General features: G+C 48.2%; 1 protein-coding gene across 1 annotated transcript; it reads left to right on the forward strand.

The window, feature by feature from the left end:
* The first annotated feature begins 7694 nt into the window (after positions 1-7694).
* On the forward strand, positions 7695-17690 carry LOC149862160 (low molecular weight neuronal intermediate filament-like). Its single transcript, XM_090053495.1, has 4 exons — positions 7695-8369; positions 13264-13581; positions 14480-14604; positions 15440-17690. Exons 1-4 carry the CDS (start codon positions 7695-7697, stop codon positions 15693-15695), a joined length of 1374 nt encoding a protein of 457 aa, XP_089909621.1. The 3' UTR covers positions 15696-17690.
* Positions 17691-18361: the final 671 nt, after the last annotated feature.

Below are 18361 nucleotides of genomic sequence, written 5' to 3' on the forward strand. Positions count from 1 at the left end.
CTGAGGTTAAGCCCTGGCTGTCTGTAGCCCAGACCTTTGCGTGAACCAGCACTGTGATTCTGCTTTAAGATGTCTTCTTGTTGTTTCTAACGGTAAGTATCTGTGGTGTTCAATGTACAATGGGGGAAATCCATCCTTGTGGAGTTGGGCTACATAATGATCCACTTACATCCTTGCTCCAAGGTGTATATGTTCTGCCACTGAAGGTCAGATCCACTAGGACCCTACTTTTTGCTATAGGCTGTGCCCTCCTGCTTGCCATATACACAAGTTTCCAGGTCTGCTAGTAGCCCAGCAGACTGGATGGAGTCATATGTTTGATGCCCCTGTTCTATTTAACTGAAACAAAGCTGTGTCTTCTTGCATCAGTTGAGGTGCTGGCTCCTTCTCTCAGATATAGCTGTTGTGTAGTTTATCTTAGGGATGTATCAGGGTCTTTGGAGTTTGATGTTAGTACAATAGGAATCAGATGCCAGAGATGGAAACTCCAGTATCAGTGCTCAAACCCTTTAATCATCTGCAGCTTGTTTCCATGAAAACTGCAGTTTCCAGGCTACCACAAGAAGGCACCATCCACCCATCAGACAGCCTCCCTGTATCCACATGACATAACCCTCCTGTCTCTGGTAATCCATAGTGTTCCTGGCTTCCACCTCAGCTGTGGCTTGAAAAAGAAAGGAGGATAACTCTTTCCTTTGTGTTTTGCACTTAAATGATTCTGTATCCTTCTGAACAGCAACAAAACCTAACCAGCACCAGCAGGTACTCAGTGTGTCGGAAGGAAGAGGTAGCTCTGAAAGGTATTCTCTTGGCAAGACATGCAGGAGTAGAAACACAAATGCTATAGGTGATGAGAGAGCTTCTGGAGGAATGGCCAGAACATGTTGCAAAGGGATATGAGAGTCCTGCAAAAAAGCTTCACTGAATGCTAGTGACTTAAGTCTTCATGAAAACCCCCATCTGAGACAGGTGCACACTACTCTATTTCGCAGACGGGCCAAACTGAGGCCAGGAAGGGGGTCAAGTTGCAAGAAGAATCAAAGGAAATGGCAGACACTAAGTAACTGTGTGTTTTGTAATGATCCTGTGGCATGGAACAGCGCAGCTAGCTCTGGTCCCCCAGGCTTGTGTCAATTGGATTGTAGTCCAGCTCCTGAGAGCAGATGGAGCAAAAGTGCACTCCCTAGATCTGGCAGCAGAGGTCAGTGTTTCTTAAAGCAAGTGCCTTTGAGAGAGAAAGGGCTCCTTAGGGACCAAAGCGCCTTGACTGATTGGCTGGAGATGATGAATTATAGCCAAGGATATGTGCAAGCCAGAAAATCAGGTGGTCATCAGAACAAAATGTTACGAGTTAGTGATAGCTCTTGGGCAGTGACACTGAGGTGGGAGGGGCTGCCCTGAGAGACTGAATCTTACCATGTCTTGTGGGACTGTAATGCTCAATGGGTGGGGAGAATCTGAATGCCATGGAGCTCAGTTGGTCTCCATGCAGTAGGCTCTCTGGAAGTACTGGGTACATGGCTGCAGCAAGTGGCAGAGGAAGGGAGTTTGTATTTTGGTATATAATGACAGGATGTGGTGCTGATTAACCTGTCTCAGAGAGAGGCTGCACAAGCCTCTGCAGGTCTCGACCCTGGAGTTCATCTGGCCGAATACCCCTTTTATCAGATGAGCCCCTCCAGGTGGAAGGAGTGGAGACGAGGCAAATCCACCAGGCCAGTGCCAGCTCCTTTACATGGCTCCTAGCAGTATGCTGGGTTGATGGGCACTTGGCACGGCCGGAGTGTTATATTGCAAGGGAAGGCTGTTGATGAGTGCAGCCAAAGGACCCCTGAAAGTGAGTTCTAGGGCACAGACACTCTGCAGCAAGATCAGTTCATTCAAGGGTGACCCTGGTTTCTTTGAAAACTGATGCTGTGCGTCCTGATAAGGTTCTATTGATCACATCCCGCTGACTGAAGATTGATACTAGGCTGCTGGCCTTGCACAGGTCACAGCTCAGCATGCATTTTTTATTATATGTAAATCAGATATGCTTTGTTTATTAGCCTCTCTCTCCTCCCTCCCCTGCAGCTAGGTGAGTCTTCACTCTCTAGTAATCAATACCTGTGAATACCTCTGACAGCCAGCTGAGGGTCTGGCCCTTGGCTTCTTTTGTTGGACTGGATGTTGCATGATTAAATAGCAAGGATTTGAGCCCAGAGTCAGTAGCAGGAGGTAGCTTTCCCTTCTGATGCAATGAAAATAGCTGGGGAGGTATCCTTTTGCCTCATGAAAAGGTGGCTTGCAGGTACTAAAGCCAGAGAGCTGAGATATTTGAAAACAGAAAATATGGGGCACATGATACATAGGTGCAAATCTGTATAGATGTGTGGAAACTTATGGAGCTAAAGGTGAAACTCCCTCACAGGGGGGTAGCAAGTAACCTATGACTGTGGTGCTAAGGCGGGGCAGAAGAGATACTCCTACCCCAGCTGAATATTACACAGGCAGAGGGTAGTCTTTAGCTTGGCAGCTCCAACCAACCCTGTTGTGCAACTGGGGCAGTACCACAGCATGAGAGCAGGAGCAGGTGAGGACTCTGGCTGTACCTGAAGTCACTATTCTGTGTGCGGTGTCTTGTGAACCAAGTAAAACTTGTGTATTCAGATATAATTAAGACTGGGACATCCATGTTAAATGAGGGAGAGTGCTTCAGTGGATGTTTTCAAACAAGCCAATGAAAATGGTAATGAAAGGAGCAGGGATCTACAATATCTACAATAACATTCTGATTGAGCTTCATCTCTGGGTTCAGCAAATCAAACTGGAGTTGGAAGTGTGCCATTAGGATGGTGATTCTTGCTATGCAGATAGATGCTGTGTATAATTAAGCCATTCTTTCCATAACCTATCTCCTGTTGTCATGACAGAATAATTTGGGATTCATTTTCCTCCTATCTCCCATGGATAAAATATTTCTCTTGTAATTTCCTCCTATTCCCTGCCTTCCTGCTGCTAGTTGCTGGAGAATACACCTAGGACCAAGAGCTTTTTTCTATGGGCACAAGGAACTGATTGCAGGAGCCTCCTGCCTATGAATCTGCTGGAAGCTCCTGTCACTATGGCGTTCATGACTCTGGCTTGGATTGATTGTGCAGTGGTCTGAGTCTAAAGCAGGGTGAGTGAGCCTCTGCTTGCTGCTGTGTGATGCTAGGCTCTGGCACATTAGAAATACATGCAACTACACAACAAGCATCTCAGGAAGGATGCTGCTTGCATCCCTGACTTTGGTCTGTCTCACAGGACGGTGCTTGATAGAAGCTATGGATGGGTGTCCAAAAGCCTTGGTAGCATGTCAGGCATTCAGTAGTTTTTCACAGGGCATCTGCAAACCAGTCTTCCCATTACCACATTTCTGCTCTGTTCAGCAGCATCAAGGTAACAAGTCTGACAGTGTGAATTGAGTTTTTGTGTCTTTCTCCCCCTCCACACCCTAGCTGCCAGAATCCATTGCTCTGCAATAGAGCTGAAATAATAAATGTGTGTGATCTTCTACCCAGTTCTAGGGGCAAACATGCTTGAACAGGGAACCACATTTTCGCTAGAGTTGACTTCTTCCTAGAAATGTGTTCAGGCAACTGCTGCTGGAAATTGGAGACACCTAAAGCTTCCATGAGATGTGCAGTCTTGTGGCTTCTCCCTACCATCTCCCTGCACAAGGACACAGAAAACATGCACTCTCTCAGCCTTGCTTTGAGTATCTAAGGGTAGATTTTCTAGCTGGGCTGCTTGACTATAATTCATTGTCCTCCTTTCTACTTAGTAGGAAAGAAGACACTCAGTCATCTGAAGTTTCAGGGTCAAGGCTTTAAATGCATTAGCAGGGATGGTTAGCTCAGAATGAAATTGCAGTCTAATTCCAACCTACCAGAGTTCAAAAGTTGCCTGCCTGCCATGGTTTATTTTTTCATTGCTAAATGCGGTTCCTCTGTGCATGTAAAGGTTTTTAAGAACATCAGTCTGACAGCAAGTGAGGTTGTGTCTAGCTGCTGACGTCTTTCTAGGGAGAGCGACGTTGTTTTTTTCTCTCTGAAAATCCTCTAAATGCAAACAATTCATAGAACGGAGCCCACTAAAAATAGCTGTAGACTTCCACAGTCGGGGCTTCCACTAGCAACCTGCCCCATGGCAATGAACTCGGAAGAAGAGAGAAATAGGAATGGATGGTTCTCATTTTGCAGGACTGGACTTCTGATAAATGCAACAGCAATGAGGATCTGATTTTATTTCGTCAGAGTTCACAGCTCCCATTGTGGTTAGTCAGAATGCGGATTCATAGCATCTGAGAGTGCCAGCCCCTTATGCCCTTGTTCAGCAATGAATTCAGCTCTGAACTGGTTATATGTTCAGTTTGGCAGTGATAGTATCAGCCAGTGAAGCATCATCTATTTTCTTCTTATGTGTGCATGTTGTGGCTGGTCCAAGTAACGCACAGCAGGGTGGATTGGTAGGTAACAATGAAAACTGTCTATTCATTGGCAGGGTCCAAATCAATATCTCTTTCTCATTGCCACTTACCCAAGTGGTGTTTTAGGATTTTATGTCTAATGTAAGAGGGATGGGAAAAACAACGAATGCTTCTTTACCTCAATAATGCCTGCAAGGTCCAGCTGCAATGGAGAGAAGGTAGCTCCATTTCGGAATCTAAAACTCCTAGCTATCAGTACACATCAATCACTTAATTGACGTCAGTATTTGCCATGCAGCACCCACCAACACCATTCACTTTTGGGCCTGAAACAACCATGAGATGGTGATAGTTTTAGGTTATTATTACCAAGTTAGCTGGGGCTTGACTAATCCAAAACCACCTTCTATTGCTGTTCACTCCAGATACTCAGTCATCTTATATGTCTGAACACAAAAGGATCAGCAACAATCAGACCTGCTCATTAATTCAAAGCCCATTCAAGTTGTTGGAAAGACGCACATTGATTTCAGGAGGCTATGAATCGGGCCCTAAAGAACATAGTGAATGCTTACAAAAGCAATGCACCATCCCCTCTCCCCTCAGTAGCTTTCATAAAACCTGACGTGACCCAAACCACCACGTGTATTTCACAAATACTGTTTTTTGTGCCGTGTATACCGGTATTGCACATGTATGCATCATCCTGCTGCACGTAATGGTTCATTCTTCTAGAGCTTGGCCTTTATTTTCTGAAGGGTCAGATCTTGTGTCTGTAGATGCTACAGACATTTGATTTTTTTTTTTTAAGTCTAGTCCTGGAATGCTATATTGAGAATTGGCAGTTCTATTTTCGATGATGTATTTCTCTCACCTTCAGCAGTGTAAATGGGGTTAGTATCTGGCTCCTTGCAGTGGGGAATATTTGTTCAATTTAGGGGTCATCATGAGAAACAGAAATAATTCAGTGAAAAATGTTGCTTGTTCATGGTTTTGAAATGGAAAGCTGTCCCCATTAACACCTCATGGAACTGGCCCATTTCCACCTGAGTTTCTCCCTTTTCATGTGAAGAGGCAACATGAATTCTCAGTGCTTCCACAGTAACAATTTATAAATCAAGAGAGCTGCTATTGGGAGCATGTGTTTTATTTGTCTTTAAAAATCATATTCTTCTCCCAAATGGGAAAGGCCAATCTAACACACAGGTGCAAGAAACCCTCCTGAGTCAGCAAGAGCAGCTGCCTCTGACTTTGCCCCCTGCACACGTCTGCATAATGGAACATTGATTTATCGAATAAAGGTGAAGAAATTAATTGGAAGCAACCAAGCAACTGGCAAAACAGAAAGCTCTGGAGAATGGGGACAAAGCAAGATGGGCAGTGAAGCATTACCGTCTGTGAGTGAATCTTTCTCCTCTTCTCCTATAATGCTTCAATTTAGTTTCATGCTGAAAGCTGGTTGCTGATAGACACTGTGCCATTCTAACCTAGAAATGGAGCAAGGCAGGGAGCATCCCTTTTTGTCCCCACCTGATTCTTCCTCCCCTATCTGCGGGTCTATATAACACCTTAAAAAGAGAGTTCTGGCTGTTTGAGAGCCCACTCTATTCCCTCGCATACCAGTGTGATTTGGGAATACCTGCACAGAGATCGGGGGAGGTAAATGAGTGTAAAAGTACATCTGCAACCAGAATTGTTCCAGGCAATCCAGCAGCAGGAAACCCACATGCCTCTGCCATTGTGGCTCTGCTGGAGCACTTGCTATTCTCTCCTGCTTCTCTCTATCAGCAGGGAGGCTTCAGTCGGGTCGAGTAATGCCGCCACTTGGGAAGAACAGAGGGTGGCGGGGAAAGAAAGGGAAGAGACGAGAAAGTCCATATGGGAGATAACATGACGACATGCCTGTTCTGGCACTGCCAGAATGAATGAATTGGCACTGCTGGAGGGGAGAGAAGTCTGTGCCTGTATGAGACAGGGCAGTATCCAAGCTGTGCTTAATGCATCTTTTCATGATTGACAACATTCCTGCCATTTTGCTTCTGACTTATGCCTGCAGCAAAACTGGCCCAGCTGGGGGGAGTGGAGCTCAGCCTTCCTGTGCTTGCAGTGGGATGTGGCTGGCCAGTTCCCTTAGGCAGCCAGAGTGCTACAGTGCAGCCTCCCACCCAGAAAGATGCCAAATACAGCAGTGGATGAGCTCACCCCTCTTCTGGGCACACACCAGAAGCCCCCTGGCTCTCCAGCAATGCGGCCGCTGGTGTTGGCACTGCTTTGCAAAACCAGGATGCTCTGATTAACTAGCTATGCTGGGAACTCTGTAGCTCTGAGCACGTGAAGGGCAGTGCCTGGCTGGGGGAGAAAAGCCAAGGCGGTTGATATAACTCCTCTTCCTTGAAAGGCCAAGCTGGCCTTTCTTGTGTCCCCCTTCCATGGAAGCAGGGTGGGGGATCCAATCCCCCTGCAAGCAGAGCTGCTGCTCCTCCTTCCCACGGTGGCAGGGCAGCCAGAGCAGCAAGTGGGGTGAGACCCCCACGCCAGCAGCCACCTGGCTCAGACACCAACTGTGAAAAGCCCCAGCCTTAGCTTAACCTGCCTAATATCTGACTCCCCAGGTACCTCTCCACTATTTACCAGCTACATTCATTCCCCTTCCCCGAGCCCATCCCTCTCCCACTGACTACTGTTCACTGACTGCCTATCTTGCATGCAGACCAGCCTCTGCCTTTTATATTATCCATCCCTGCCAGAAAGAGCACACCGCGGCTGCAGATGCTTCCTCAGCCTGACGAAGGGGACTTGTATCTGAAAGAAGAATTTTTCCAAGGATTTGAGTTGGTCTAATAAAAGAGATCAGATTTACCCAAAGCACCTCATCTACCTGTGTCCTTAGACCAACCCCTCTATGCCCTACACCCCCGGCCTGGCTTAGGCAGCGCTGTCCGTGCCAAGACGGTCCCTCTCTGGGGGGGCCTGGGCTGGGAGGGCTTGGACCAGAGGTGGAAAAGACAGCCAGTAGGGCAGAAGTGTGAGATATCAGAAAGGCCACCTTCAGTGTGCTCAGGGGCATTGGTAAGATGGGAGCCCAGGAAGGGTGGTTTCCTGGAGGGAGCGATCCGAGCACCTGCCCCCTCCCTCCCTGCCTGCCCGCAGCCCCTCCTCTGCAGTGGGCTCGGGAGGAGGAGGCGGGTGCTTGCGGGGCTATAAAAGCGGCGCAGGCGGGCGCGGGCCCCTCTCCGCCGCCACCATGAGCTACAGCAGCGACCTGCTCTACTCGGCCACCTCCTACAAGCGGGACAGCTCCCGCCTGGCCGCCGGCCCCGGCCGCGCCTTCCCCGGCGGCTCTGGCCCGCGGGCCGCGAGCTACCGCGCCCCGCCGGGCCGGCGCCTGCAGCTGGAGCAGCTGGAGCTGCTGTCGCAGTCCAGCGCGCTGAGCAACGAGCTCAAGATCGTGCGCACCAACGAGAAGGAGCAGCTACAGGGCCTCAACGACCGCTTCGTCACCTACATCGAGAAGGTGCACCAGCTGGAGCAGCACAACCGGCTGCTGGAGGCCGAGGTGGCCCTGCTGCGCCAGCGCCAGGCCGAGCCGTGCCGCCTGCAGCAGCTGTACGAGCAGGAGCTGCGCGACCTGCGCGGGCGCGTGGAGGAGCTGCGGCGCGCGGGGGACCAGGCGCAGCTGGAGGCGCAGGGGCTGGCGCAGGGGCTGGCGCGGCTGCGGGAGCAGTGCCAGGACGAGGCGCGGCTGCGGGACGAGGCGGAGCGCGCCCTGCGCGACTGCAGGAAGGAGGCGGACCGCGCCGCGCTCGCGCGCCTCGAGCTGGAGAAGAAGGTGGAGGCGCTGCTGGACGAGATCGCCTTCCTGCGCCGCGTGCACGACGAGGAGGTGGCCGAGCTGCAGGCCGAGCTGCAGGACGCGCAGGTACAGCCGGCCCGAGCTGCAGGTGGCCCCCCGCCCTCGCAGGCGCGCGGGCCCTTGTTCCTCTCTGCCTCGCGGGTGCCTGTGTCTTCCCCCTCCCTCTGCCTTTGCAGGCTGCCCCTCTCCGCTTGGCAGGTGCCGGTACCTTTATGCCTCCCTGCAGATGTCCGGGCATTTGTCCCCTCCCTCTGCCTTTGCAGGCTGCACAGGCATCTGATCCTCTCTGCCTAGCGGGTGCCTGTGGATTTGTCCCCACTTTGCAGGTGCTCGGGCATTTGTCCCCCCTCCCCCTGCCCTTTGTAGGCTGTGCAGACACTTGCCTGTCTGCCTTGTAGGTGCCTGTGGACTTGCTCCCCCCTCCACCTGCCTTGCAGGTGCCTGTGCCTTTGCCCCCCAGCCTGCAAGTACCCAGGCATTTTTCCCCCTCCCTCTACCTTTGTAGGCTGCCCGGGCACTTGCCTCTCTCCACTTTGCAGGTGCCTGTATCTCTACCCCTCCCTGCAGATGCCCAGGCATTTGTCCCTTCCCTTCGCCTTTGCAGACTGCATGGGCGTTTGATCCTCTCCTTGCAGGTGCCTGTGGACTTGTCCCCCCACCTTGCAGGTGCCTGTGCCTTTCCCTCCTCCCTGCAGGTTCCCCAGGCATTTGTCCCCCTCCCTATGCCTTTGCAGGCTGCCCAGGCATTTGCCCCTCTCTCCCTTGCAGTTGCCTGGATGTTTGCTTCCTTGCCCTGCTGGTATCTGTGACATTGCCCCCTTTCCTTTCCCCTTTGCAGTCTGCATGGGCATTCACCCCTCTCTGTGTTGCAGGTGTCTGTGCATTTGCCCTCCACCCTGCAGGTGCCCCAGGATTTACCCACCTCCCTCTGCCTTTGCAGATTGCCTAGGTATTTGCTGCTCTCTGCCTTGCAGCTGCCTGTGCATTTAACTCCCCACCCCTGCCTTTGTTAACCGTGCAGACATTTACCACTCTCTGCCTTTCAGGTGCCTGGACATTTGTTTGCCTGCCCTGCATGTGCCCAGGCATTTGCCTCCCTCTGCCCTAGACCTTAAACACTGGAGGCTGCAAGTGGGAGAGGAGCAGTTGGGGGGAAAGCCCTGGTCAGGTCTTCCTGCGGGCATCTGTGCTCTGCCTCCATGTGACACGGGAGCCCAGGCAAGATGGACCTCAAGTCTGACCCAGGACAGGGCAGATATAATGTTCTTGTGCACTGAAGGTCCTGTCCTGTGCAGTGTTTCGCTGCCTCCAGGATGCTGCACTTCCTCTGCCATGCCAGCTCCCTTCCCACAGCTCTGCCATTTGTATTCCAGCTGCTCGGGCACATCCCACCAGCGCTCAGCATTTGACTCCCATGTCTTGCTGCTGCCCCAGTTTGCTGTCTGTCTGTGTGGCTCAGGGGCTGTACCTTGCTCTGCAGCACAGCCCCACTTGTGCACAGCATCTCCCCTTCCCTTTAGGCTGTCCACACCCAGTGCTTCTCTCTGTGGCAGATTGGGGGGGGGTGGGGTCTCCATCTGCCCTTGTCTGTGCTGGAAGAGACATGCAGGGCTCATGCGAAACATAAACTATTCCCCTTCTAAAAAGGGCATGCGTATGTTAGACGCTCTCAAGAGCTGTCCTTTATGCAGCACGTAGCGTGGGGTGTGCCTCACACTCGCCCAATACCCCCCTCCTTTGTGTTGGGCAGGGTGTGTCTCTAGCACAGTAGCCCTTGTCCCTGTCATGTAGCGCACACACTTTATATATTATGGATCTCAATTCTCCCGTATGCTAAATGGAGAGGGTCCTCATCCCCCTTCTCCCTGTATTTCATATATGCTAGAATGGGTTCTAGATTTATTACTCTGAGCTCCTGGCTCCTGCAGGCAGGAGGTCATTGGAAGGTTATCTCTGTGACGGTCGATATTTCCCTGGCTTCTCTCAAGTCGGAGATCAGATAGCTGCCCCTGTCCCACGTTTGTCTTCTGTGAATCAAAAATGTATAGCATTCTTCTGTCTTGGGGGTTATAATGTGTTGGGCATGAGGTTGTCAGGAGGGTAAACTGATCATCTTGCCTTCTCCTGGCAGGGTATTTCATAGCCTCACCCTAGGACTATTGGGCATTCAGTCTTAGGAGGCGGTCAGGAATTTGAGCAGCAAACCCTGTTTGTCATTGTTAAGCATCGTGGGGAAGAGAGCTTTCTGCTGCTGCTGTTCAGTCCCACTGATAGAGCCAGTGCTTCCTGCCCTGTGTCTTTATCAAGGCATGCCAAGTACACACAATGACAATCAGTTGCGCTATCACCATGTGCCACTGCAAAGAGAAGACCATGTGGGCACATAAATCTGAAGCCTGGACGGGAAAGGAAGTGCTGGGCTTTGTTTCATGCGGCATGTTTGCAGGGAAGGGGTGAGAGGCTAGTTCCTTAGCACAGGGAGAAAAGAAGTAAGATATTAATGCAGAATGCAGGTAGCTGTGGTAATTCCTTGGAAGTGTAAGAGAATCTCTTATTTCAGTGAGCTTATAGGTAGGTTTCTTATGCAGTTGAGTGACTGTGTTTGCCATGCAGCCTATTGTCCATTTGCAAGGTGTTGTCAAGCAAGTATGCTATAAAGGGATTATAACCCCCCCCCATAGCCCCTGGGGTCCACAAGGACCAGGACAGCGCAGTTCAGTGAAGTGACTTTCCAGCTGTAATTACTGCATTGATCTAAATGGGATGAGTTCCCTGAGCACTGAATGGTTCAGAGGTATCATAATGCATTGATTATTCCCGTGTTGTGGGACTCTGAAGACCTTAGAAATAATGAAGGGAAATGCTCATGTGATTTATGCAGGGGAAGCTGGGTGTGGTGGTCAAGTCTTTGTGTTGGGATTGAAGAGCAGGATTTAGCTTTCAACTCTGCTCATATTTTCTATGTGAAAATGGGTAGGTCGCTGAGAATGAGACTGCCTCAGTTTCCCATCTGTAGCAGAGGAGTCATAATCCTTTCTTTCTCCCATATTTTCTCTTTAGATTGTAAGTGCTTAGACTACAAGAAAGCCTCTGTTCCCTTCTATATACAGCATGTTTTAGCACAGGAATTACTGTAGCTCAACTATATACTGGCAGGTGAAGTCTTTGATATAATAGGGAAGTTTAGCTACTTAAATAATAACCCACTTTGCCCTGTATTTGTGAGGCATATAGTGAAACCTGGACGTCAGAATCTATCTCCATGTTTTTCCTTTGCATGCAGTCACATATTTGTTGACTAGCAATCATGCTATTTTGGAAATCTAGAGAGGTGCCAAAGCACCTGCTGTTCACCTTTAAAATGAAAGGGAGTTATTGGGTAGAGAACATCCAGGAGAGGTCACATATGCAGGGTTTTGATCCTGTTCCCCACACATCAGCTGGCATAAGATAGCCACATATAATTTCACACTGCATGTGATTGAATCCTGTATCCATGATCAGGGCAGGACTTTGCGCCTGAGATTGGGAGAGGGGAGAGCTTTGCTGCATCTCTACTTAGGTTTTACACAAATAGTTGACCAGGAAAGCTGCTCTCGCTAGCAGCTCTTAGTGATTGCTTTCAAGGTGATGAGCAGCAGGAACAGAAATGAGGTCACTGCTGAGACCGACTGCCTGACAATCTGAAGATTTTCAACTTGATTGTATCCTAGAAATCTGTAGCAGTCTGTTCCAAGTAAGATTCCTGAACAACAGTTTTGCAGGAGATTTGGAATCACCTGATTTGCTTTCATCCCCACACCTTCCTGTGTTCATTACAGAAAAACTCCTTTCTTTTTGTGTGCTGGCCATGTTGCCCTTAAATTGCAGGATGAACTGCACTTCTGAAATACCTTAGTTTCAGAATGTATATGTTTGCGTTTGCGGCCAAATTTACTCCTGGTAGAAACAGCTGCAAGTCTCCTCATGTCAACAGAGGTGCCTCTGCTTACTCCTATGGGGAATTTGGTCTGTATTTCTGTGCTAGGGACTGGTCTGATAGCATTGTAGTAAATACGTGCATGCTTCCATCAGCATTTGCCAAGGAAAGCCTGCAACCGAAAACTGAGCCCTCATAGCATGGCCCCAATCCAGCATCTGTATGGAAATTCAGTGATTGATCAATAAGTTTATGGCTTTCCTAATACTGCTTCATGGTGGATGGTTCAGCTGCCAAAAACTCACCGCATGTAAAATCCATAACAGGCAGAGCTATAAAAAATGCAGCAGCCCTTGGGGTTTGGATTGAGGAGGAAATAAATTCTGCTTATAGATTTGGCTGTAATTCTGTCATTCTTCCTTCATCAAAGGGAGCAACGGAAAGCCTATTACGTTCAGAAATTTGGATTTTGCCTGAACCGTGACTGGCAGGCCAGCATGCTACAGAATTGTGTGAAGATGCTGGATCATTTAAACAAATGAGTCATTTCACTTGTGAATGGTATTGCAATAGCAAGGCAAAAGGAATTAGCAGAGCTGGGAACAAGGTCAAAAAGGACTTTAAATTAAGCTGTCCTGGAGCATTCTCAGTTGTCCCCCAGACAGTTGTCCCACTCAGTAGCAGTCTGAAAACAGTGCAGCACCTCTGATGAATGTCTCTGACACTGGGTTAATTTGGAATGTTACTACAGTTACCATGGGGGTCTAGGTTGGTAACACAGTTCGTGTGTGTGTGTGTGTGTGTGTGTGTGTGTGTGTGTTACATGATGTCTCTCAGTTTTGATTGCATACCCACCTATCACTTGTCCATACCCACTTATCCCTCCATTTCTGCATGGGGGACAAGGGAAAAAATGTGAGACAGCGTTGAAGGCATGCTGTCTCAAACAGGAGGCAGCACCTAGCTGCTGCAGGAGCCATGTCATGATATTTGTATGCCTGTAATTCATGCCAACGGGGTGGTTTATTATGTATTCTCCAGGTCTCGGTGGAGTTGGATGTGAGCAAGCCGGATCTCACTGCCGCCCTAAAGGAGATTCGCATGCAGTATGAGGTCCTCTCTGCCCGGAACCAGCAGTCGGCCGAAGAGTGGTACAAATCCAAGTTTGCCAACTTCACCGAGGAGGCTGCACGCAGCAATGACAGCATCCGCCAGGCCAAGGAGGAGATCACAGAGTACCGGCGCCAGCTGCAGGCCCGCAACATTGAGATCGAGTCCCTGAAGAGTGCCAATGAGTCTCTGGAGAGGCAGCTCCAGGAAGCTGAAGAGAGGAGCAACACAGAGATCCAAAATCTGCATGTAATTTACACTCAACAGCAGATGCACTGGCTCCCCAGAGGTTCCCAAACCCTAGAGCTCAACTGAAGCCTCAGAGATGTTGCAGATAGACACAGTGTAGAGAGAAGCATCATCCAGGCTCTCTTCATTCCACCTTCATAGCTCATACAGTCCACACTTTTGGAAAGCTTTGCTCCGTGGAGTCCTTGCCAGTGGGTGGGCTGTGATTAGCAAACCTGAATGGTGGAAGTTAGTTGTAATGAGAGTAGGATGTAGGTTTATAGCCTTCCCCACCTATAGTCTTCAGGCACTTGGAAAACATTAATCCACTGCACACCTTCCTGGCAAAGTAGATTGTAAGGATGATTTACCTACTGAGGAAATGGAAACACCAGGCATTCACTGATCACGTCAAGTCTGAGGGTTAGGTCAGAGTCAGAAGTAGAGAGTCATGTTTCCTAGGCTTCACACCAAGCTAGCAGGAGAAATAAGTCCAGAATTTCTTGTCACTTGCTTTAAATGCTAGACAGATTAGCACTAGGAAAATAATTGTATTCCTCACAGTCCTCTGAGTTACTGAGTCACAGGTTAGAATAGAAAACTTCTGATGTGTTGGGCAAAAGTTCTCCACTCAAAACTGTGTGTGAAAGTGTTATACCCCTAGAGCAAAGGGAATATGCAGCGTATAAACAAATAGTGTGAGTGTCCCTGAGGTGAAGAGATCACTGTCTAAATAGACAAGACATATAATACGTCTGTTGCAGTTAGGATTTCATTAACTCCAGTGATCTGTCCACACTAGTATCTGACTGTAGACTAGTTTGAACTGCACATCTGGAAGCAGGGCACTGACCAGAAATGGGGAGAAGCCATTAGCATTGCTCAAGATATTCTCACTCCCATTTTTTTTGTTCTGCAGGAAACTATTAACCAGCTGGAAAATGCTCTGAGGACAACCAAGGGAGAGATGGCTCGTCACCTCCGGGAGTACCAAGATCTGCTCAACGTAAAGATGGCCCTGGATATTGAAATAGCTGCCTATAGGTAAAGCATTACTCTGAGGCCATCCTTTTCACAGGGCTTTGGAGATGTCCTTCAGACTCTGGAGGTCAATGGAAGAGCTGCAAATAACACCGTATCTTTCAGTGGTATAATAATGCAACTTAACAATTGCACTATGAGCTTTTTTGAATTGGGTTGTGGGGAAAAAAAAATAACAAAAATTGGACCCATTTCAACTTTTGCAAAAGATGACGACTTCAAATGTTTTTGTGAATTGGAATGTATTTTCTGGCCAGGTTTTACCCAGGGTTCCTGGCTTGATGGGGGCTGCTGATTATGTTGAAATGCTTTATTTCCATCTTTACCCTTTCTCTTCCATACACAAACTACACGTGGTTCCAGAGAAGTGCTGGTTAGAGGAAACAAGATCAAAAGTGCCCTCTGTCTGTCAGGATGTTCAGGGTGGGAATCTCCCATGGCCCAAGGGGCTTAGACACCTGCTTGCCATTGAATTTTAATGGGAAATGAATTCCCTTAGTTTCCCTTGAAGATCCTTACAGCACATTTACATACATACTTGCTAAGTGCTGGGGACACTTAGACTCTCAGATGCTACACAGCCATCCCTGAGGTCATGTGGTGCATCTCATTAAGGTTGTGCAGCAAAAGACTGACTGCACAGTAGCTGCTCTTTCTTGGACATGAAGGAGAAATCAATTGGTACATCAGTGTTTCCCAAGGGGGATGCTCCCTTTTGTCCCTGCTAGATGAAAGCAAGCTGATCTTGGTCAGATAACTTATAAAGGAGATGAGGAGGGTTGGAAATCTTGCTCCAGCCGGGGCTAAAATGCTCTTTCCTTGGGGGTTTGCTTTGCAGGAAGTTACTGGAAGGGGAAGAGACCCGACTGAGCACTGTCACCAGTGGGAGCACATATGGCCTTGGCTATGCTATCTCATCTGGCCCATTCTCTGGCGTAAAAACCTTCTCCAGCAGCATGGTCACTGTCAGGAAGGAGGAGAAGAAGGACCCACAGGACAACATCAAGGAAGCCGGGCTGGCTGAAGAGCCAAAGGCTGCTGGGCAAGACAAGCCCAGAGAAGAGAAGGCAGAAACAGCCCCAGCCAAAAACTAAACTGAAGTGAGCTCCTGTCTCCTCAAGGGGAGCAGGAGGATACATACTGCAGGGGAAGACATCATCTTATATCCTTCTGTAGCCTGTTACAGTAACATGGAGGGGCAGCACGGTCCAGTGGATAGAGCTCTTGACTTGCACTCAGATGCCCTGGGTTCTCTTCATAGCTCAGCCACTGACCCACTGCATGACCTTGGACCAAATCACTTCCCCTCTTTGTGCCTAGTTTTCCCCTCTCCCCCGTGGCCTATCCTGTCTCTGTAGATTGTAAGCTGTCCTGGGCAGGGACCTCTGTATAGTACTGAGCACAATGTTGGAACCTTTGGCACGACGTCAATGCTGCTTTAGGGCAAGGGCTCCCTGTGTCTCATGCCCTTGGCTCCCATGCCCTCAACCCGCTCACATAAAACTTGGTTGTAAATACGTGTGCTGACTTCAGTGGCATCAGATCTGGGCTCTTAATATGCAGACCAGGGCTCCAGTGTATTCCCACGTCCTTCCCACAGCTCTAAACCCTGCTCTTTGGACAGCAGGTTAGGATATGCATGTTTGCAATTGCTAGCTTCTGCAGCCAAACTCTGTTAAAAGATTCTGTTAATGCAACTTCTTGGCTCCTGTCAAGGTCCCTGTTGATTAAGCAGGACCATCTCCCTATCCTGATGCCTCACAAATTTGGTACAGTTCCCCCAAAAGGTTACAGACCACAACTTCTGAATACCCTGTAAGAGGTGCCAGTGGGAGTAACCGATTGGGTCTGGCAGTGGCAACTCTGCTTTTTATTCAGGGAAGTGCCAGGCAGGTCTGCTTCTACAGGAAGTAGCCAGTCCCTTCCTCACTCTGGTCAAGAGACCAGGCCTTCAGCCCTTCTCTGCTCCTGAGACTTCTTCCACTCTCTTCCTTTCCTTCCTTCCTTCCTTTTTAACTTTTGCTGTCACTGTCAGCTGAGGTCACTCTCTAGGTAACAGCAGGTACAGTCTGCAGTCAAAGAGGAGATAGAAAAGCTATGGTTGACCACCAGATTCTGATCCATTTACTTGCACTGAATTGCACCTTATTCCACCAGTAGTGTCAGTGGAGTTTGGACCAGATGATGCTTCCAACCCTATACTTCTGTGAGTAAGGTATCAGTAGGTATAAGGTTATCATGAATCTGGCTCGGATCTTGAAAAGAGCTTGCTTAGTATTTGTGGTGGTGATCACTTACAAATCTGGCCCCCTTGTGAGTGCTGCACATTTGAAAATGTGGCCGCAGGCTTTTTTATTTGGCTGTTTTTTTAGTAAAACAAAAAAGGGTGTTTGGGTGAGCAGAGGCGAGGTTACCTATAACTTTTCTGCAAAAAGCAAATAAAGATGCGCAAAGCTGAACATGCCAATGGTCTTGCTGAGATTCAGGTGTCTTGGTTATGATGTGGAGAGACCAGTTGACCATCTGTTTGTTCTTTCTCTCTCTTTTTTTTTTTTATATCCAACCCAAGAATGTACCTGGGCAGCAAGGGGAGGGGGGCATGTATTATGAAGGTGAATGTTCTGTAGGAAGGTTTAGCTTGATCTTCTGAATGTAGAGCCAATGGTGCTTGATTGCTAGGAATGTTGTAGCTCTTCAGCAGAGCTCCTGATGGGTTGCAAATGTCAGCTGAGAGCTGATCAAAATGATTTGGATTGTGAAATGCTGACAATTTCAAAAACTGGAGAGGTGGGAGAATTTGAAATGGTCATGGAATTTCCTCTCTGTTTTTGACATTTCAACCAGTTCCACAACTGGACAAGTTATCAACCCAGATGAGTGGAGTGAAATTTCACACCTTGTAATAAGATGTTTGACTAGCTTAACTTTAGATGGTTACTGAATGTAGATTTACTAGATAATGCAATGCATGGCCTTCTCTAGGGTGTGTTTGCGTGTATGTATAGTGGAATGTAAACTGGTTGTAGAACACAGTGGTTATGCAAGCATTTTTCTTTAATTGATACAACCTTTTGGTTGAAGTATCATTTTGCATGAAGCCACTTTTCACATAGTTTGAATGTGACTTTCCTCTTTTTGGACTAAAATATCCTTTGTTTATTTAAAAGACAAATAAATGGAAAAACAGAAACCCCAAGGAACAACGTTATTGTTGGTGTCTGAGCACAAATATGTGCAGGTTGTAAATTCAAATCCTCACCTTCAGATGTTCAACAAATATCAATTGAAACTCTTCTACTCTTGTGCCATCAAAGGACCCGGTTATGTGTTTCTAATAATTGTGTTTCATTGTTAGCCTCAGCATTTTTATATCCCTGTTTATTTTGGTTTTGTTCTTTTCCTACATCACCCTGGAAATAACAGGCCAGGTTTTCAGCTGTTGTAAACTATTATAACTCTTTAGAAATCAGTGGAGATGCACCATTCCATCACAGCTGAGGATGTACTGAATTATTTCTCCCCACAGCACAACACACGCAGTTTCACAGCAGCATGAAGCTGATGCACCATTTAAATACAATAAAATCTTCAAAATGTTGTGCACACTCTGGTCAGCTTCTCTGTGAAGAGGTGACTTTCACCCATATACTACAATGCCACAAAAAATAAAGTTGGAGGTAGAGGGAAAAGTTCTAGTAAAGAATAAAAACAATCTACATCTTATAATACCACTTTGTGCTGTCCATGCCATTTCATTCCT

The sequence above is a fragment of the Crocodylus siamensis genome, chromosome 6, assembly GCF_052110815.1.
Source record: "Crocodylus siamensis isolate JL-2025a chromosome 6, ASM5211081v1, whole genome shotgun sequence".
Taxonomy (NCBI): domain Eukaryota; kingdom Metazoa; phylum Chordata; order Crocodylia; family Crocodylidae; genus Crocodylus; species Crocodylus siamensis.